This window comes from Pseudorasbora parva, chromosome 16 (assembly GCF_024679245.1).
Source record: "Pseudorasbora parva isolate DD20220531a chromosome 16, ASM2467924v1, whole genome shotgun sequence".
In the NCBI taxonomy this organism is placed as follows: domain Eukaryota; kingdom Metazoa; phylum Chordata; class Actinopteri; order Cypriniformes; family Gobionidae; genus Pseudorasbora; species Pseudorasbora parva.
Window position 1 is genome coordinate 43,927,905 of NC_090187.1, and position 20,016 is coordinate 43,947,920.

General features: G+C 37.1%; 2 protein-coding genes across 5 annotated transcripts in view; one reads left to right on the forward strand and one right to left on the reverse strand.

Moving 5' to 3' along the window:
- The window catches only part of nptnb (neuroplastin b), a 79,642-nt gene extending 78,502 nt beyond the window's left edge, over positions 1–1,140 (forward strand). For all 3 annotated transcript variants that reach the window (XM_067419137.1, XM_067419136.1, XM_067419138.1), the window contains one exon: positions 74–1,140. The gene's annotated coding sequence lies outside the window, so the exon portion shown is untranslated. The remainder of the gene's footprint in view (positions 1–73) is intronic.
- rec114 (REC114 meiotic recombination protein) lies at positions 5–15,575 on the reverse strand. 2 transcript variants are annotated; one of them, XM_067419140.1, is made up of 7 exons: positions 15,368–15,575; positions 14,430–14,519; positions 9,304–9,387; positions 8,049–8,231; positions 5,720–5,791; positions 5,418–5,583; positions 5–143 (listed from the first exon to the last, which is right to left on the reverse strand). In XM_067419140.1, the coding sequence occupies exons 1-6, from the start codon at positions 15,506–15,508 to the stop codon at positions 5,419–5,421; spliced, it is 735 nt and encodes a 244-aa protein (XP_067275241.1). In that variant the 5' UTR covers positions 15,509–15,575; the 3' UTR covers positions 5–143; position 5,418. The 2 variants fall into 2 exon arrangements, with proteins under 2 accessions (XP_067275241.1, XP_067275240.1); XM_067419139.1 differs by having other exon boundaries at positions 12–147.
- Positions 15,576–20,016: the final 4,441 nt, after the last annotated feature.

Genomic DNA, 20,016 nt, shown 5'->3' on the forward strand with positions numbered 1-20,016 from the left:
TCGCTCTCAAGTTACAAACCAGCATGCAAATGTTCCCCTTAGTTGCCTAAATTCTTCCTGCTTTCTTTTCCAGACGACCAACTGCATATCCTGACCATACGGAGGAGAGGAGACGCTCCGGGCGTTTTTCAGCGACGCACATCCTGCCTCACGTGGTGAAGAAAACAACAATAACGACAGCATTACACTGGCAGAAACGAACAATAAAGGCTGTCTTAAGTTTGCCTTATCCAGGCTTATGATCTGTGTGAATGCGGACGCTGACTGAATCATTCTGAAGGTGACGATGATGATTTTATTACATGTGCTGTTAACGTTGCATTTCTTTCTTTTATCATGCCCTCCTGCTGCACTAATTCTTTTTCATATCTACATGTTGTCTCGAATGCATGCAATAACATAATCTAATAAGACTCAGATATCGTTTTCTATCGTTACTTTAAATGGCGTTGCATCCAAATGAATAACCTGTGTGTGTGTGTGTGTGCGTGTGTGAGTGAGGAGAGCATATCAGCGTGTGCGTGTTTTTAAAGAAATTTAAATGGATAAAAAAGTAAAGAATCATCGAGATCTTTGTACAGTTTATCATCCAATACTAAAAGGAGGTGTTTTGTCTTAAACTAGAATGCAAGAACCTTTGTGAGTGGCAGAACAGTATTTAATCTTAAAAAGCTGATATTGTATTAAATGAAATGGATACATGTAACATTTATTTTCTAGAGTTATTTAGACGTCTTGTACATGTGGTGCTGTAACTGTTCAAATATTACAATAGCATCTGTAAAAAGAAAAAGAATATATCTTTTTTTTAATTAAATGTCATTTCTTTTTAGAGAAAAGATGATTCTTGTACAGCATGGCTATAATCCTATGCAATATGTATTCATATAGACCTATTGACAATTGTAAGGTGGGGCGGGTTTGTTTAATTTCGGAGAATAATAATAATAAAGCTTTAACGGGACGGTGAGATAAGGGTGCTTTGCGTTTGAAATGCACTGCTGTAGTTGCATGACAACAGTGTGTGCGTCACTATAACAATGGACCAACATACATGGGAGGAAGTGGGTGGAGCTAAAGCCATTACAAACTATGTCAAACCAATTGTTTCCTTTTTCAGAATAAAGGTTCCAAAATACGGCAGTGTTTCCGTCTTATTCTGTAGAGCTTTTCTGACTTAGCAACAGTAACCAGTGGGGGCGGAGCTTATCAAAGGCGTACCTGGATTTTTAGCAGTGTTTTGATTAGTATTATTTATTTACTATTATGGTTTTGAATTGGCTATATATATATATATATATTAGGCATGTGCCGATATCAATTTTTCATGTTGCGATTAATTGCTGAAGTTTTATCACGATATACGATATTACCACGATATTGAAATACGTTGCAAAAAAAGTGTTGCTATAGCATAACAGCTTTAAGAACTCTTTTTGTAATAACAAAAATAACAATGTTTAAATACAATAATGCACCAAAAATATATACAGCTCTGGAGAAAAAAATGAAGAGACCACTTAACATTGAGAAACAATGAGAAATCAATGTTATGTGGTCTCTTGATTTTTTTCAGAGCTGTAAAAGTACAATTTTCAAACAGATTAAAGTGCAAAAGAATTAGGCTATAAAGAACAACAGGTAGGCTTACAAATTACAATAAGGTCTCATTACTTAATGCATTAACTAAGATTGAGCAATAGCTACATTTGGTACAGAAAGTATAATGTTTTTGGTAATGTTAGTTAAGAAATACTGATCATTGTTAGTTTTATCTTAGGTCCATTAAAAAAGTTATTTTGATTTTAATGTTATTAAACAGTAACTAAGAAATTAACATTACTTAGAATGATTAATTCTTTATAAGTGTTTTTCATTGTTAGTTTGGTAATAATGAATTAACATGTTAACTAATGAAGTCGTATGTCTCAAAGTTTTACTGAACAATAACAAATAATCAGAACAGTTCTGATCATTAGGGCATGTTGTAGTCCAGATTAAAGCATAAAAATGTTTAAGTTTGAAAATAAACAGCCTATTAAGTCTTTAAGTATTAAGTATTTGGTGCTGTGATTTACAACATTGAGATTACAAAAAACGAATGGATGTTTTTAAAACTACACACGTTTTTTGGGGGTTTCTGGGGTAATCGCTGCATTCTGCAGTTCATCAGCGCCCTCTGCTGTCACTGAGCGGCACTTCAGCAGCGCGTCTCCTCATGTGCTTCTCATTTACACCTGAGCGCGTGTCCCTTTGACGCGGAATACAGCGGTGTTGAGCATTTATACGGTTGATGGGCAAAGTATTCTTGAGTGCATTATAAAAAAAATATATAAATTGTTAATAAATTATTATCTACGATATTTTAAAGTGCCCACGATAACAATATTGTGCATATTCATTATCGTGATAAATCGCATTATCGAAAATCGGCACATGTCTAATATATATATATATATATATAAGTGTTGTCAAAAGTATCGACCTCGTTACAAAATCGATACTGAAATGTTAAAAATGTGACTCTTTGAGCGCTGTTGAGCTGGAATCGTAAACGCCTCTGACTGGTCATTGTGCTCACGCGCTCATCGGATGTGCCTGTGATTGGCTACAATGATCAACACACGGCAGAGGTTTGAAAGAACACGGAAGTGTTTGAAAGTGTTTCGAAAGCAGGGGTGTTTGAAAGCACAAGCAGAGATGTAGTGGAGGCTAAACAGACGTAAACGCCGTTTACGCACCTCCCAAAATTCGGAAATAGCGTTTACCCCCCACCAAAGTGTGTTTATCCACCTCTTAATTGAGTTTATCCACCTCTAAATAGCGTTTACCCACCTCTAAATAGCATTTATCCACCTCTAAATAGCCTACAGTTCCTAAGCCATTTTAAATTAAGCTTATGTCATTTTAGATTCATATTGTTCATTTTCATTGGTTGTTGTTAGGATCATTTTACTGACTCAGATCTTTGAGTCGTGTTCAGCAAAATGAACCAATCTTTTCTCTTTCGGTCTCTATCGGACGGATAGGAAGAACAAAAGACTCGGATGTCACCTGTCGATTCAGAATCAGAACGATCAGAACCCATATGCTGAGTAATGCGCATGCACGGTCAACACAAAATGAACGAATCACTCTCTGAGACAACTCGGTAGTCCCGAATCATATTAAAGATTCGTTCAAAATGAACGAATCATTCATGAACGACACGCATCCAAGATTCAAAAATGGATATCCGGCAATTTTCAAAATGACATCATTATCCATTTGTAGTACATTTAACCAGCTTGTGACACTTTTCAATCACTTATCAAGTGGACAAAGAGGCACTCTGGACATTGTTGTGATATTAATTAATCACAGGCAGCTGGTTTAATGTAGAGAGCATGTCCAAACCCTGTAGAAAAAGCTGTAATGAGGCAGTGTATTTCCTGTTCAAATGGAAAATCTTTGGTTTTATTGTTTTTTTAGCTTAGCAAAATCGTGTTAATGTCGGCAGTCATTAGGCTACACTTGTGGAAACTACAGTGCGACTTATATTGTCTTCTGTTGATTACAGAAACTGAGTTCTTTAAATTAAAATATGTGGTACCAAATTCATCCTCCTGTCGTTAATCTGCACCAGCCTCATTAGCAATTGGCAAAAACTGAAATCGACAACTATTTAGATAATCGATTAGTCGGCTTGAGTAACTTTTTAAGACAAAAGTAAAATTCTTTGATTCCAGCTTGTTTAATGTGAATATGTTCTAGTGTGTTCTCTCATATGTGCTCATATTAGCCACCTCGTAAAATTAGTACGAATTGCCGTGAGATCGGGCTGCATACACCGGTAGGCAGTGGCCCACCTTACCGTGACCACGATGCAGTCACCCAGAATTTATAGTTTGCACACCTCCTTTTTTTACCACTACACCTCTGAGCACAAGCAAGCGTCAACCAACGGACCGATGATAGACACCTGCATTCAAACGCTCTGTGTTTATCTGTGCAAGCGCTCTGAGAAAAGCGTCATTGATGTATTTTTGAATCGTGTATTTATTTATGTTTGTGAAGCGCTGATCGTAGTAGCCAATCACAGACCTATTTGATGAGCGCGTGAGCACAATGACCAGTCAGAGGTGTTTACGATTCCGCTCAACAGCGCTCAAAGAGTCACATTTTTAACATTTCAGTATCGATTTGGTATCGATACTTTTGACAACACTAATATATATATATACACACACACACACACACTATATGCACATGCAGTATATGTTTTCATTTTAGTTGTAATAATTTTGCTATGTGCTTTCGCCAATTTTATTAATTTTAATTTTCAGCAGTTATTTTAGTATTATTTATAAACTTATAGTATTTATTAATGTTTTGAATTGGCTATTTTATTTAAATTTTACTTCCAGTTTTAGTAATTTAATGTGCTTTGGTCTTTCTTATTGGTTTTGATTTTGAGCAGCTATTTTAGTATTATTTATAAACTATTACTGTATTTATTTTATATATATATATATATATATATATATATATATATATATATATAGAGAGAGAGAGAGAGAGAGAGAGAGAGAGTTTTAGCAATTTTACTATGTTTTTGATATTTTTATTTGCTTTGATTTGAGCAGTTATTTTAGTATTATTTATGAACTTATAATATTTATTAATATTTTGAATTGTTCGAGTTTTAGTAATTTAATTAAAATAACTGCTCAAAATCAAAACCACATAAAATTACTAAAACTCGAACTAAAATTAAAATAAAAAAACAATTCAAATAATAAATATTATAAGTTCATAAATAATACTAAAATAACTGCTCAAATCAAATAAAAATATCAAAAACATAGTAAAATTGCTAAAACTATATATATATATATATATATATATATATATATATATATATATATATATATATATATATATATAAAACATGTATTTAGTATATTTTTATTTAAAATGTATTGTTTTGTATTAAGATTTTGGATGAGTTTTAATTTTCATGTTTTAGAGGGTTTATTTCAATTTTAGTAATCTTGTGTTTTTGTCAGTTTTTTTATATTTCCATTTTAGTCTTATATATATTTATTTTATTTTTCATTTTAAATTTAGTTTTAGTAATTTTGTTACATGCATTTGCCTTTTTTATTTGTTTTGACTTGCTGTGTTTTTGAATGAGTTTTAATTTTAATTTTTTTATTTTCCATTTTAATTGTAGAAGCTGTATGTGTTGTTATTTTTTTGTTTTTTTATATAATTCTATTTTATTTTTGTTTTAGTCTTAGTACAACTTACAGCATTATTTCTATTTTGTATTACATTTTATTTAATCTAATATTGATATTTAATTCAGATCTATTTCAATTAATGATTCCGTTTATTTAACAGTCCCAGCACTGCGTTTGAGAGCTCGGCTCTACCTCACTCTTGCACTAGCTCCTTTAGCTTCTTCTCGACTTCCTCTACGAAAGCAGGAAAGCCCGAATCAAGCAGACAGAGGCGCAGTAACGCCTCCAGGTCTCCAGAGGGCAGCGTACACTGAAGATAAGCCATCGGCAGGGACAGCTCACGCTCGCCCAGGAAGTACTGAAGAGCAAGAGATTATAATGCATGAAAAAGTGAGTGTGCACTTCATGGATGACATCTCAGAGGTCACATTACAATATCACAGACTACAGCATCTAACTCAGCGCTCAGATCCAGGCTTTCAGAGCAATGCTACCTGAGAAAGGTGTTTGATTGACAGCGGTCCCATGGCAACGCCAGGGGCCTCCCGTGGTGCATCTTCAGGGGCCTGAAGTGGAAACAAAAATAGATCCATTCATTATAGTCTTAGGACTCACTGAGGGCAGATCAATAACCTCATTACTAATTGAATGTCTTCATCCCTGACAATCTTTCTCATTCCTGCTGCGGGGAAACAATGTCACTAACCATATTTTACAAAGAGACTTCCCTTTGTGCTTGTGTTCACTATCTATAGAGCCTGGAGTCTGTGTATTTACATTTCAGATTCACAAATAAGCAGTTCAGCTGAGGATGGGATTATTTCACTCTTGTCGCCCATTTAACATCATTATATGGCAACAGCACCACCTAGTGACGAAAACTCCAAATTAACATTCATTATTAGTTCAAATTAACTTGTTCCTGGTCTAGTTATGTACACTTAATTGGTGCATTATATAATAAAGACAAAATCAATCATTAATCAAAGTATGATAACTTCTTAAATTATTTCTGTGACTAACCAGGGGGAAACTAATATCAATTTAATTCCTTTCCTACATTACTTTTTGGTAAATATTCTGTTACACACATTACCTGCATTATTCGTGTTGCTCAACATTATTCAACTGTTTATCACTTGACATAAATATTATGTGGCATATGTTGTGATAGATAGACAGTTAGGTAGATATATATTTCATACTCTTTCATTAAAATATGATAATTTCCTAAATTATTTCAGCTGCCTAACCATGTATGATAACTTCTTAATTGATTTCTGTGACTAACCAGGGAAATGGGTTAGTCCAATTTCCCAGGGGATGGGATTGATGGGGAATTAATGGGTTAGTGGAGGGATGGATGGATGGATGTTTAGATGGGTGGATGGATGAATGAATGTGTGGATTGTGGATGGATAGATGGACTGGTGGATGGACGGATGAATGGATGGTTAATTGGATGGATGTGTGAGTGGATGGATGGATGGATGAAAGGTTGGGTGACTGGAGGGATGGATGGACGGATGCATGGGTGGATGGATGGATGTGTGGATGGCGGACAGATAAATGGATAGGTGGATGGATGGATGTGTGGATGGATGGACAGATGGTTAGTTGGATGGATGGGTTGATGGATGGATGGATGGACAGATGGTTAGTTGGATGTATGGGTGGATGGATGTATGGGTGGATGGATGGATGGACGGATGGGTGGGTGGATGGATGGACAGGTGGGTGGATGAATGGATAGGTGGATGGATAGGTGGATGATTAGTTGGATGGTTAGTTGGATGGATGGATGGATGGATGGGTGGGTTGATGGATGGATGGATGGATGGATGGATGGATGGATGGGTGGGTGGGTTGATGGATGGATGGATGGTTAGTTGGATGGATGGGTGGATGATTAGTTGGATGGATGTGTGGATGGTTAGTTGGATGGATGGACAGAAGGTTAGATGGGTGGATGGATGGATGGATGGATGGGTGGGTGGGTGGATGGATGGGTGCTTGTGTGGATGGATGGACAGATGGTTAGTTGGATGGATGGGTGGATGGATGTGTGGATGGTTAGTTGGATGGATGGATGGATGGATGGTTAGTTAGTTGGATGGATGTGAGGATGGATGTGTGGATGGTTAGTTGGATGGATGGATGGTTAGTTAGTTAGTTGGATGGATGGGTGGATGGATGTGTGGATGGTTAGTTGGATGGATGGACAGATGGTTAGTTGGATGGATGGATGGATGTTTGGGTGGGTGGATGTGTGGATGACTAGTTGGATGGATGTGTGGATGGATGTGTGGATGGATGGACAGATGGTTAGTTGGATGGATGGGTGGATGGATGGATGGGTGGGTGGATGGATGGATGAAGAGATGGATGGATGGGTGGATGGATGGACAGATGGATGTGTGGATGATTAGTTGGATGGATGTGTGGATGGATGGACAGATGGATGGATGGATGGATGGATGGATGGGTGGGTGTGTGGATGGAGAGATGGATGGGTGGGTGTGTGGATGGAGAGATGGATGGATGGGTGGATGGATGGACAGATGGACAGATGGATGTGTGGATGATTAGTTAGATGGATGTGTGGATGGTTAGTTGGATGGATGGACAGATGGATGGGTGGATGGATGGACAGATGGATGTGTGGGTGATTAGATGGATGGATGTGTGGACAGATGGTTAGTTGGATGGGAGGATGGATGGACAGATGGTTAGATGGATGGGTGGGTGGATGGATGGACAGATGGTTAGTTAGATGGATGGATGGGTGGGTTTTGGATGGATGGATGGATGGATATTTTAAACCTGCTGCTGCTGTGCCGATGTTCCAGGTTCTTCAGGGTTGGATGGAGCAGCAGATGCTGGTGTGGTCAGATGATCCTGGACAGGAGCATAATCCTGCAGCTTCTCCACGGCTTTACCACAAAAATCTGCTGCTTCTGCCCGACTTCTGCCATCAAACTGCAGTCGGATCAAACGGCTCTCCCCCTTACACACGCACACAACAGAAAACACAAACATCTCTGTGAGAAACACTCATTCAGCACAAAACAAACACAATCCCAGCTGGAAAAGGGCCAGTCAATGGTGCAAACAGAACCATTTATGCAATGCATTTCCATCAACAGGATGCTGTGCAATATATCGAAATTATCAGAATATCGCAAATGTATATAACGCAATATGCATATCGCAACGGCACGCAATATCTGAATGATTTTAATAGGCTTCTTCAACATTGTGAAGAGTGTTTGTTTTGGGTCGACACAGAGCAGAGCATAGACTGGGCACACGCCTGCTGTTACTTATGAGACTTGCCTGATGTTATAAAGAGTTATTAAACGCAATAACTTGCGAAAAACAACCACTTGGGAGTCTCGCGCTGTCTGACACACACACACACACACACACACACACACCGAAACGTGCACAAGTCGCCTCTCTAAAAGCGCGTGATCCCTTCAGTTCAGTTTCGTGTCTGCATTACATTCTTTGTTCGTTTACGTTGATGTTAAAATTATATTGTCAGATTTGTGACATTCATTTTTGCTAAAACGCTTCTGGTCGCTTTCAGAAGTTGTAGCGATGCTTTCTTTTCCCAGAGAGAATGTGAAACACATGAATGGTATCATTCTCAGTTTATTTTTTTAAAAATGTAATTTAAATAGATTTTACACACTAATTGCAATATCGTATTGCATATCAAATATCGCATTATTTAACATGGTATCGCATTTTTCTACAATATCGCACAGCCCTGTTTGCAACCATAATCACAACTTCATTAGAGGCGGTTGTTTTCAGGGTAAGCATCAGTATTCATAAAGTATGTGTTTTTTGTTGTTAGCTTAATTAACAAGGCACAAAGTCTGTTTTTGAGCTGCAAGTTGAAGGTCACTCAGCAGCAGCTATTTTTTTTTTTAAATTTGCATATTAAAATTGTTTATTGCTTTCAAGGACAAAGAGGCGGAGCCTGCCTCCAGGACAACACGCACAAATCACATCCTGCCGAGTTCCTCCAGAACTGGTAAATGTGAAAAATCGCAGTGCTGCTTCTCACCTTTAATGTGATGTTGAACAGCAGACTGTCTGATTTGTGCTGGATCTTCAGGAAGCTCTGTGCACTGAGCAAAGAAAAACCCTCCTACAATAAAACACACACACACACACACACACACACACACACACACACACACACAAGAAAACAGGACAACATCATCATCATCCAGCAGAGCCTCATTTAATAGGATTATATCAGGCTGAAAAAACATCATATAAGCAGAGCAGCCTCCTCCAGTGTTTCTAATGCACTGCAAAAAATGCTTTTCTTACTTAGTATTTGTGTCTTGTTTCTAGTCCAAACATCTAAAAATTCTTAAAACAAGAAGTATTTTCTAGACAAGCAACAGTAATTGTCTTGTTTTGGGAAAAATAACTCAAAATTAAGAGAGTTTTTGCTTAAAATAAGATAAATAATCTGCCAGTGGGGTATTATTTTACTTACCGCACTGGCAGATTATTTAGCTTATATTAAGCCAAAACTCTCTTAATTTTTAGTTATTTTTCCCCAAAACAAGACTTTTTAGACTTCAAAACAAGATTTCTTTTAGACTATAAACAAGACGAAAATACTAAGTAAGAAATGCATTTTTTGCAGTGTGCAGAGTCTGCTTATGTGATGCATTTCTGGTTGCTGTCAATCCGACTGTGAACTGAATGATCAAACACACTGTAATTCCCAACTACATTTTTACATATGTTTTTTACCAATACAAAAGTTGCCACCACAATGCAAGGATGTTGTGTGGGTGAATGCTCTCCCATTAAAACAATATTTTCTCCAGTGAGACGTTGTGCAATATATATTTGCTGTTACACAAGCATGCCAGAAGGGGGCTCTACTAACATGACTGTCGTGATCACCACGAGCCTGGTTTCCCAGACAGGGTTTAGATTAAGCCAGGATTAAGTCTTAGTTAAATTAAATGGCTTTTATAAATGTGCCTTAGATAAAATGGTGTGCATCTTGAGACAAAACAATGCCACTGACGTATTTTAAGATAAGTTGCTTCCAGTTATAACAGCTTTAACAATGCATGTTGGATTTAAACCTTCTGTCAGAGAAATCAGGGATAAAATGAGCACTATTTCTTTGATTTATCATCATGATGCATGATGTAGAAAGTGCTGTGATTAAATATATGACATTTTTAAAGAGCCACACCACCCATTAAGTTTATTTTTAACCTAAAAAACTTTCAAACAGATTTTTTTCCTCTCTGCAATTTGATTCGGTTTCACAGACAAGGTTTAACCCTAGTCCAGGGTTAAGACTAAAACCCAGACTAAAATGCATGTTTGAGCTGTTTTAACTGAAACTAATTATCACTGAAATACCTTAACATATGTCAGTGGCATTGTTTTGTCTCAAGATGCACACCAGTAATGTTTTTAACATTTCTAAAAGAGTTTATAAAAGCTACTTAAATGTCCTATTTATACTAAGACCTAATCGTAGCTTAATCTAAGCCCTGTCTGTGAAACCGGGCTGATCTGTAATGACGTCATAACTGCAAGATATCAAGTCATAATTGCGTTGTAAAGTCATAATCGCAAGATAAAGTCGCAAATGTGAGAAAATCAGAATTGCAAGATAAAGTCAGAGTTGCGATATAAAGTAGCAATTGCGAGATATAAAGTCAGAATTGCGAGATATAAAGTCAGAATTGTGAGATATAAAGTCAGAATTGCGAGACATAAAGTCAGAATTGCGATATAAAGTCAAATTGTGAGATATAAAGTCAGAATTGTGAGATATAAAGTCAGAATTGTGAGATATAAAGTCAGATTTGCGAGATATAAAGTCAGAATTGTGAGATATAAAGTCAGAATTGTGAGATATAAAGTCCGAATTGCAATATAAAGTCAGAATTGTGAGATATAAAGTCAGAATTGTGAGATATAAAGTCAGATTTGCGAGATATAAAGTCAGAATTGTGAGATATAAAGCCAGAATTGCGATATAAAGTCCCAATTGCGAGATATAAAGTCAGAATTGTGAGATGTAAAGTCAGAATTGTGAGATATAAAGTCAGAATTGTGAGATATAAAGTCAGAATTGTGAGATATAAAGTCAGAATTGTGAGATATAAAGTCAAATTGTGAGATATAAAGTCAGGATTGTGAGATGTAAAGTCAGGATTGTGAGATATAAAGTCAGAATTGTGTGATATAAAGTCAGAATTGTGAGATATAAAGTCAGAATTGTGAGATATAAAGTCAGGATTGTGAGATGTAAAGTCAGAATTGTGAGATATAAAGTCAGAATTGTGAGATATAAAGTCAGAATTGTGAGATATAAAGTCAGAATTGTGAGATGTAAAGTCAGGATTGTGAGATATAAAGTCAGAATTGTGTGATATAAAGTCAGAATTGTGAGATATAAAGTCAGAATTGTGAGATATAAAGTCAAATTGTGAGATGTAAAGTCAGGATTGTGAGATATAAAGTCAGAATTGTGTGATATAAAGTCAGAATTGTGAGATATAAAGTCAGAATTGTGAGATATAAAGTCAAATTGTGAGATATAAAGTCAAATTGTGAGATATAAAGTCAGAATTGCGAGATATAAAGTCAGAATTGTGAGATATAAAGTCAGAATTGTGAGATATAAAGTCAGAATTGTGTGATATAAAGTCAGAATTGTGAGATATAAAGTCAGAATTGTGAGATATAAAGTCAGAATTGTGAGATATAAAGTCAGAATTGTGTGATATAAAGTCAGAATTGTGAGATATAAAGTCAAATTGTGAGATGTAAAGTCAGAATTGTGAGATATAAAGTCAGAATTGTGAGATATAAAGTCAGAATTGTGAGATGTAAAGTCAGGATTGTGAGATATAAAGTCAGAATTGTGTGATATAAAGTCAGAATTGTGAGATATAAAGTCAGAATTGTGAGATATAAAGTCAAATTGTGAGATATAAAGTCAAATTGTGAGATATAAAGTCAGAATTGCGAGATATAAAGTCAGAATTGTGAGATATAAAGTCAGAATTGTGAGATATAAAGTCAGAATTGTGTGATATAAAGTCAGAATTGTGAGATATAAAGTCAGAATTGTGAGATATAAAGTCAGAATTGCGAGATATAAAGTCAGAATTGTGAGATATAAAGTCAGAATTGTGAGATATAAAGTCAGAATTGCGATATAAAGTCAGAATTGTGAGATATAAAGTCAGAATTGTGAGATATAAAGTCAGAATTGTGAGATATAAAGTCAGAATTGCGATATAAAGTCAGAATTGTGAGATATAAAGTCAGAATTGTGAGATATAAAGTCAGAATTGTGAGATATAAAGTCAGAATTGCGATATAAAGTCAGAATTGTGAGATATAAAGTCAGAATTGTGAGATATAAAGTCAGAATTGTGAGATATAAAGTCAGAATTGTGAGATATAAAGTCAGAATTGTGTGATATAAAGTCAGAATTGTGAGATATAAAGTCATAATTGTGAGATATAAAGTCAAATTGTGAGATATAAAGTCAGAATTGCGAGATATAAAGTCAGAATTGTGAGATATAAAGTCAGAATTGTGAGATATAAAGTCAGAATTGTGAGATATAAAGTCAGAATTGTGAGATATAAAGTCAGAATTGTGAGATATAAAGTCAGAATTGCGATATAAAGTCAGAATTGTGAGATATAAAGTCAGAATTGTGAGATATAAAGTCAGAATTGTGTGATATAAAGTCAGAATTGTGAGATATAAAGTCAGAATTGTGAGATATAAAGTCAGAATTGTGAGATATAAAGTCAGAATTGTGTGATATAAAGTCAGAATTGTGAGATATAAAGTCAGAATTGTGAGATATAAAGTCAGAATTGTGAGATATAAAGTCAGAATTGCGATATAAAGTCAGAATTGTGAGATATAAAGTCAGAATTGTGAGATATAAAGTCAGAATTGTGTGATATAAAGTCAGAATTGTGAGATATAAAGTCAGAATTGTGAGATATAAAGTCAGAATTGTGAGATATAAAGTCAGAATTGTGTGATATAAAGTCAGAATTGTGAGATATAAAGTCAGAATTGTGAGATATAAAGTCAGAATTGTGAGATATAAAGTCAGAATTGCGATATAAAGCCCCAAATGCGAGATATATTAAGTCAGAATTACGAGCCATAAATTCGAAATTGCAATATAAAGTCGGAATTGTGAGATATAAAGTCAGAATTGCGATATAAAGTCAGAATTGCGATATAAAGTCAGAATTGTGATATAAAGTCAGAATTGCGAGTTAAGTCCCAATTGCGAGATATAAAGTCAGAATTGCGAGTTAAGTCAGTTTTCCAAGATATAAAATCGCAATTGTGAGGTATAAAGTCAGAATTATGATATAAAGTCAGAATTGTGAGATAGTCGCAATTGTGAGTTATAAAGTCAGATCTGCAAGATATAAAATCAGAATTACCTTTTTCATTTTTTACTACGATGAAACAAGCTTCCATACTAAAAAAAATTATTTGCATTTTCTTGTTACCTGTGCAAGTAAAGAACAATTAGATTATGTTTAGAACAAAAACTTTTTCCTTCTGATTTTCAGAAACACATTTGATGGACATGGAAAAAGTAATGTGGCGCTTTATGGCATTCGGAAACTACTTCGTAAACTTGCTGGATATCATAAAAAAGTGGTGTTCAGATTATAGACACAATATCCATGACTGGCCGGCGGTTCCTGCTCTAACAATCACCCAATACTTTGCTCTGGATGGGCTGGTGCCTCGTTTGGCTCTGTTGTCCTGCATAAAGCTCAAAATGTGACTCATTCTCCAAATGCACCATGAGGAGCCAGAGACTATTGTGTGCATGAGTCCAAGATTGAGGCTTATTGTGGGGAGATATCCGAAGCACTCAGCCTGGCAATCTCTAAGGGACAGCAACAGTCCCGGTGGGACAGGAAGGGGATTATGCTGTTCTTTCTGTGGGTGAAAAGAAATATGGTCAAGCTCTTATGATGGGCTCAGTGGAACCTGCACTATCCTGACCCTGCACTTACAGCCTGATGGGAAGAAGAGTGTTGACGGCTTAGAGAGCACCATTTAAAAAATGGCCAACAAGCCAAAACATATTTCTTGGTCACTGGACAGATATTGTGTGTGTTTTTACATAATCTTACCAAGAGTTCCTGGCCTTGAGATACTAGCAGATGACCAGAGCCCAGAATATTCAGCTCCAGCTGGCCAGCACTTTCACTGGACTCGAAAATCTGAAAGAAACAACAATTATGTAAGAGTTTTTGGGATTAGAACAGAGACTTGAGGGTGGACTCGATTCCAGCAGGTAAGCAACAACCCAGAACACCCAGCGTCCACTTAAAGGGATATTTCACCCCAAAATGAAAATGTGATGTTTATCTGCTTGTTTGGGTAAACTATCTCTTTAACACCCAAGAAACCATCTAAAACTCCCAGCATCCACTTAACAAGGCCTTAGTAACCAACCAAAATACCCTGCATCCACTTAACAACGCCTTCGTAACTGAACCAAAACACCCTGCATCCACTTAACAACGTCCTAAAACATATCCAAAACACCCAGTATCCACGTAATAACGCCCTATAAACCATCCAAAACACCCAGTATCCACATAATAACGCCCTATAAACCATCCAAAACACCCTGCATCCACTTAACAATGACTTAGAACCCAACCTAAACACCCAGCATCTACCTAACAACGCCCTAGCAACCACGCAGCATCAATTAACAACGCCCTAGCAATAGCAACACGCCAAACCACAAACATTTAAGTAGTTTATCAAATACAAACATGAGAAGCAATAAAACAATCAACAGTTTAATATAGTAGTGGACAACTACACGAGCAAGCACTGTTTATAGTAACTTAGTGCTGTTTTTGTTTTCTCTTATCGAATTAAACTTCTAATCTTAACTAAATTCTTAAATAAACAGCAAAATGGTTAAAAACGAATACTCTGGGATGCTTAAATGAATAAGAAAATACACATATTGTCCATATAAAACGAAATTGTCCTGTTTTCCCTTCCGTTTAAACACGTGAGGGAAGAGAAAAGGGCGGGACGTTTCGCTCACCTTCCACGCGCAGTTACTGCCTGAGGACTTGGATTTTGCTTTTCCTTTGGGGATAAATCGACCATAGCGTCGCAGTTTCCAAACACTATTGGGAATTGTCGTGTCTTTCGCATGTGCTTTGAATGAAGAGTCGTTTTCCATGTTTCAAACGTACGCGTTTAACTTACTACTTTACTTTTTTCCTGGGCGGAGGAAAGGATGCGCTCAATGCGCATGCGTCAGAATCGCAACTGGTATTTTTTTCAACATCGCATTTTTTGAGCTAGTAAGAACAATTTAAATAATGTATTTTTCTGTAATATTTAGTTTAATAATGTCATTTATTGAATGATATTATATTTAGAATTGTTCTGAAGTAAAATTTGACACATTTTAGGAAAAGTTATGTTTAAAAAATGTGTAAAAAGCGGTGGTTTATTTTGTATAAATCTACTTTCATCATAGTTATTGACACCTAGGCCTATGTATATGTATTTTAATAGTACAAACTACTCTGGGTTCTGGCACATCTGGCATATGTAAACACGCGCAGCGCATGCGTCTGAACCGCTAGGCTTACTAGATATTTTATGGCATTTTAAATTTGTTAAAATTAAAATAATGTATTTTGCGATAATATTTAGTTTAATAATGTCCTTTATTTAATAATGTTATATTTAGAAATACGTCAAGTTTCTAATTCATTAAAATTCGACATGGTTTGGAAAACGGCTATTAGAAAACAACAAAATGTATTTATTTTGTATAAATCTACTTTCCTCAAGGTTATATTGATATAGGTATAGATATTATATAGGTATATAGATATTAGTGGTACCCGTCACAATAAATAATATACCTGAATATATATATGTGTGTGTGTGTGTGTGTGTGTGTGTGTGTGTGTGTGTGTGTGTGTGTGTGTGTGTGTGTGTGTGTGTGTGTGTGTGTGTGTGTGTGTGTGTGTGTATTAGTAATAGCATAGGCTATATGCTTCAGGGTTCTGGATGTAAATCACATTTTGAGTAGGGTATTCAGATAATGTATTTGGCTGTAGCTATAGCTAATATTTTTATTTAATAGGCTAATGTGATGTTTAGACGTTCTGAAGTTTCTAATTAATTAAAATGTGACATTTTAAAAAACATTTATTTAAAGAAAAAATTGTAAAAAGCGGGGTTTTATTTTCTATAAAAAATACTTCCCTCGAGATTATTGACATCTATCAGTGGTCCCCATCACAATAAATATTCGTAAGTAAAACATTAAATATTAATAATCAGAATTGCCGTCTGAAGTTGCTAATTCGTTCAAATTCGACATATTTTGGACGGCTATTAAAAAACAACAAAATGTGTAAACTACTTTCCTCAAGGTTATTGGCATCTAGTAGTAGGCTAGTCCCCGTCACAATGCCTAAATAAAAACAAATATAATAATTGGACAATGTAATTTGAATTGATAAAGCTGTTTTAAATATTGATAAAAGTATGATTGCCTATGTTATATTTTTATTAAAACAATATTATATATTAGTAATATAGAAATATATGCTATTCTGGGTTCAATGCAAACGCGCGCAATACGCATGCGTCAGAATCGCTATTATCGCTTCAGATTATGTATTTACTGTAATATTTTAGGCTATTTAATAATGTTATGATTAGAGTATACGTTCTGAAGTTTCTAATTAATTAAAATGCGACATATTTTGAAAAACGGGTATTAAAAAAACAACATGTGTAAAAAGCAGGGATTTATTTTGTATAAAAATGCTTCCCAAGGTTATTGACGTCTAGTGGTCCCCGTTACAATAAATATGGCTAAATCAAATATTAATAATCAGATTTGCATTGTCTAAGCCGCTCTAAATGTTGAGGTTTGTGCGTAATTGTTTTTTTTATTTAAAAAAAAATGTATTGCCATTAACAGAACCATACAAAAAAGAAGGCATACAACACACAACTTAGACCACAACAACAATAAATGAGACAACCATAGAAAGGATAAAGAAAGAAAGAAAAAAACAAAGAAGAGGAAGATGAGAGCCATTACATCACATCCAAATGTTCACATGAAAGGCATCCTAACTGTCTTTATAGCTTTCTTATTACTAGATACTCAAATTACATTTAAATAATTTTACATGTCTTTTAAGAAGACAGAACGCTTGTAAATTTACATTTGTCAATGTAAAATTTGCTCAGGAAAAATATTAAATTAATAGCGAAACAGATATTTTCGTTTGTGGGTCAAAATATTTTTGTGCGTAATTGTGTTTATGGGGTGTCGGGTCTACCTGACACAATGAGTGGGTGGGCTCTCGCTTCTATGGCAACCCGGTAGATCAGCATCACCATATTCAAGGGATCAGAGCGACTCGGGACGGCGGAAGGCGGGGATGTCAGCGTGGTGTCCCGGCTGATGGGTTACTGGATCGCGGGCGTTTTCTTGTGATTGACAGCTGATTGGGATCCATAAGGGTCCGTGACCTCCGCGTCTGCACCCCCCCATCACACGTGATCCGTGATTCCTCAGACTTTACGTGCGCGCAGAGCTGCACAGTCAGTGCCTTGAAGCTGGAGACCATTCTGGCGAATTTTGGGTAGCCTAATGCGCCGTGGCATGAGCGAAATAGGCGAACCTTCAGACTATTCGGGTTCTGATGGGGATAATCAGCAAACTGGATTCACTCGTCATTCAATTGCTCGCGCGTTCGTTTCAATGTCATAATGGACAGGTTGCATTCGTCCATGCGTAAAAGGCTCTACAGTTTGCCACAGCACATCGGGCAGAAAACGTCCATCATGGGAGATGCGTTAGACACAGACACCCGGAGGAAGAGCATCAGGATGAAGCCCCTTCCGTCGCCCGCCTCCGGGGAGCCTAAACGCGGGGAGTGCGTGATCATGGAGACGGACATCGGGAGACCCAGCTCCAACGGGGACTGTCGGAGGTTCCGAGGCAGCCTTTCGTCCATCACCAGTCGGCACCTCCACGACTCCGATGCAGCCGAGGAAAGGCGTCTGATCACGGATGGAGAAGTCACCCCGAGCGAGGAAAGCCCTCCTGGAGCCGCGGAGCCCGGAGCGCAAGGCGGAGAGGACCCAGCCGGTGCGAGCCAACAGCATCAGGGACTCCCGGAGCAACAGCAGGCTGGCTTTATAAAGCTGGAGGGCATCGAGCAGATCCTGCCGGACGACGAGAGGTATTATCAAGCGGGCTTCATGCACAGACAGTTCGGCGCGATGCTGCAGCCCGGGGTCAACAAGTTTTCCCTGAGGATGTTTGGGAGCGAGAAGGCGGTGGAACGGGAGCAGGAACGGGTCAAATCCGCGGGCTTCTGGATTATTCACCCCTACAGTGATTTCAGGTAAAAGTGTTCCTCTAAAACACTTTACACGTGGGTCAAGCAGTGCTGCAGCGGGGGATAGTTGCATATGAAATATGTTGTTTAGGATCTTAACAATGTCAAAAAGGCATCCGAGAGAGAAGGATGATTGATGCACTTTTGTCTGGCTTGTTTTAACCCAAATTTGGGTCAACAATGGACAAACCCAACATGTTAAAACTACCCAGTATTTTTTTTAGAGTGTAAGGTGCATCAATGATATTCATGCATATATTTTTAGTGATAGTTATGCATTTTTAACTTGTGTAAAGCAATACATGCATGTGTCCAAAAAAAGTCACAAACATTTCAGTTATATTTATATTTCTTTTTCTTCCCGATGTGTTTTACTGCCATTTTGCAGCGCTCTCCCAGCTGACAGCAGAAGTGCATTAGCTTGAATTTTATATGAAATCCAGACTCTCTCTCTCTCTCTCTCTCTCTCTCTCTCTCTCTCTCTCTCTCTCTCTCTCTCTCTCTCTCTCTCTCTCTCTCTCTCTCTTTATTCATTAAGACATGTCCTTGGGGATGACATTGACTCTATAGATTTGATATGTTCAGCCTGTTATTAATAATAACACGCACCGGTTCGCCTCAGGCTTCATTTGTGATGATTATGAGTGAACGCAGAAACAGATTCATGTGGTCATGATGACACTCTCCCCTAAAAAAAGCAAACCGTTTAACATTCAAGTCTAAAATGCGTATTGTCTGTGATTGGGTTGAATTTACACACTGTTTTCATTCATGAATGGGAATAACGTGTGCAGGGTTGACAGCGACCCAACCCCTCCGGAGACGCGACTGCTGTTTGCCTTGTTTACCTATTGATCCCGAGAAGATGCTTTTATTCTGCTCAACATTACGAGATTGCAGATTTGTTCCCGGAGGATATGAAAGGCAGTCATGTTTTGTGACATATGAGGACACAAATGTGTATAATGCCATGGGTTTGACACAGGTATTACAGGAGAGGGTGAAATATGAGGACATTACCCATGGCCCCACTTTACAAAAGGCTTATAAATCACACAGGAGGAGTTTTTAAGAGAAAGTAAAAATGCAGAATGTTTCCTGTGATGGGTAGGTTTAGGGGCAGTGTGTGTGTGTGATGGGGGTTTAGGGGCAGTGTGTGTGTGTGTGTGTGATGGGGGTTTAGGGGCAGTGTGTGTGTGTGTGTGTGTGTGTGTGTGTGTGTGTGTGTGTGTGTGTGTGTGTGTGTGTGTGTGTGTGTGATGGGGGTTTAGGGGCAGTGTGTGTGTGTGTGTGTGTGTGTGTG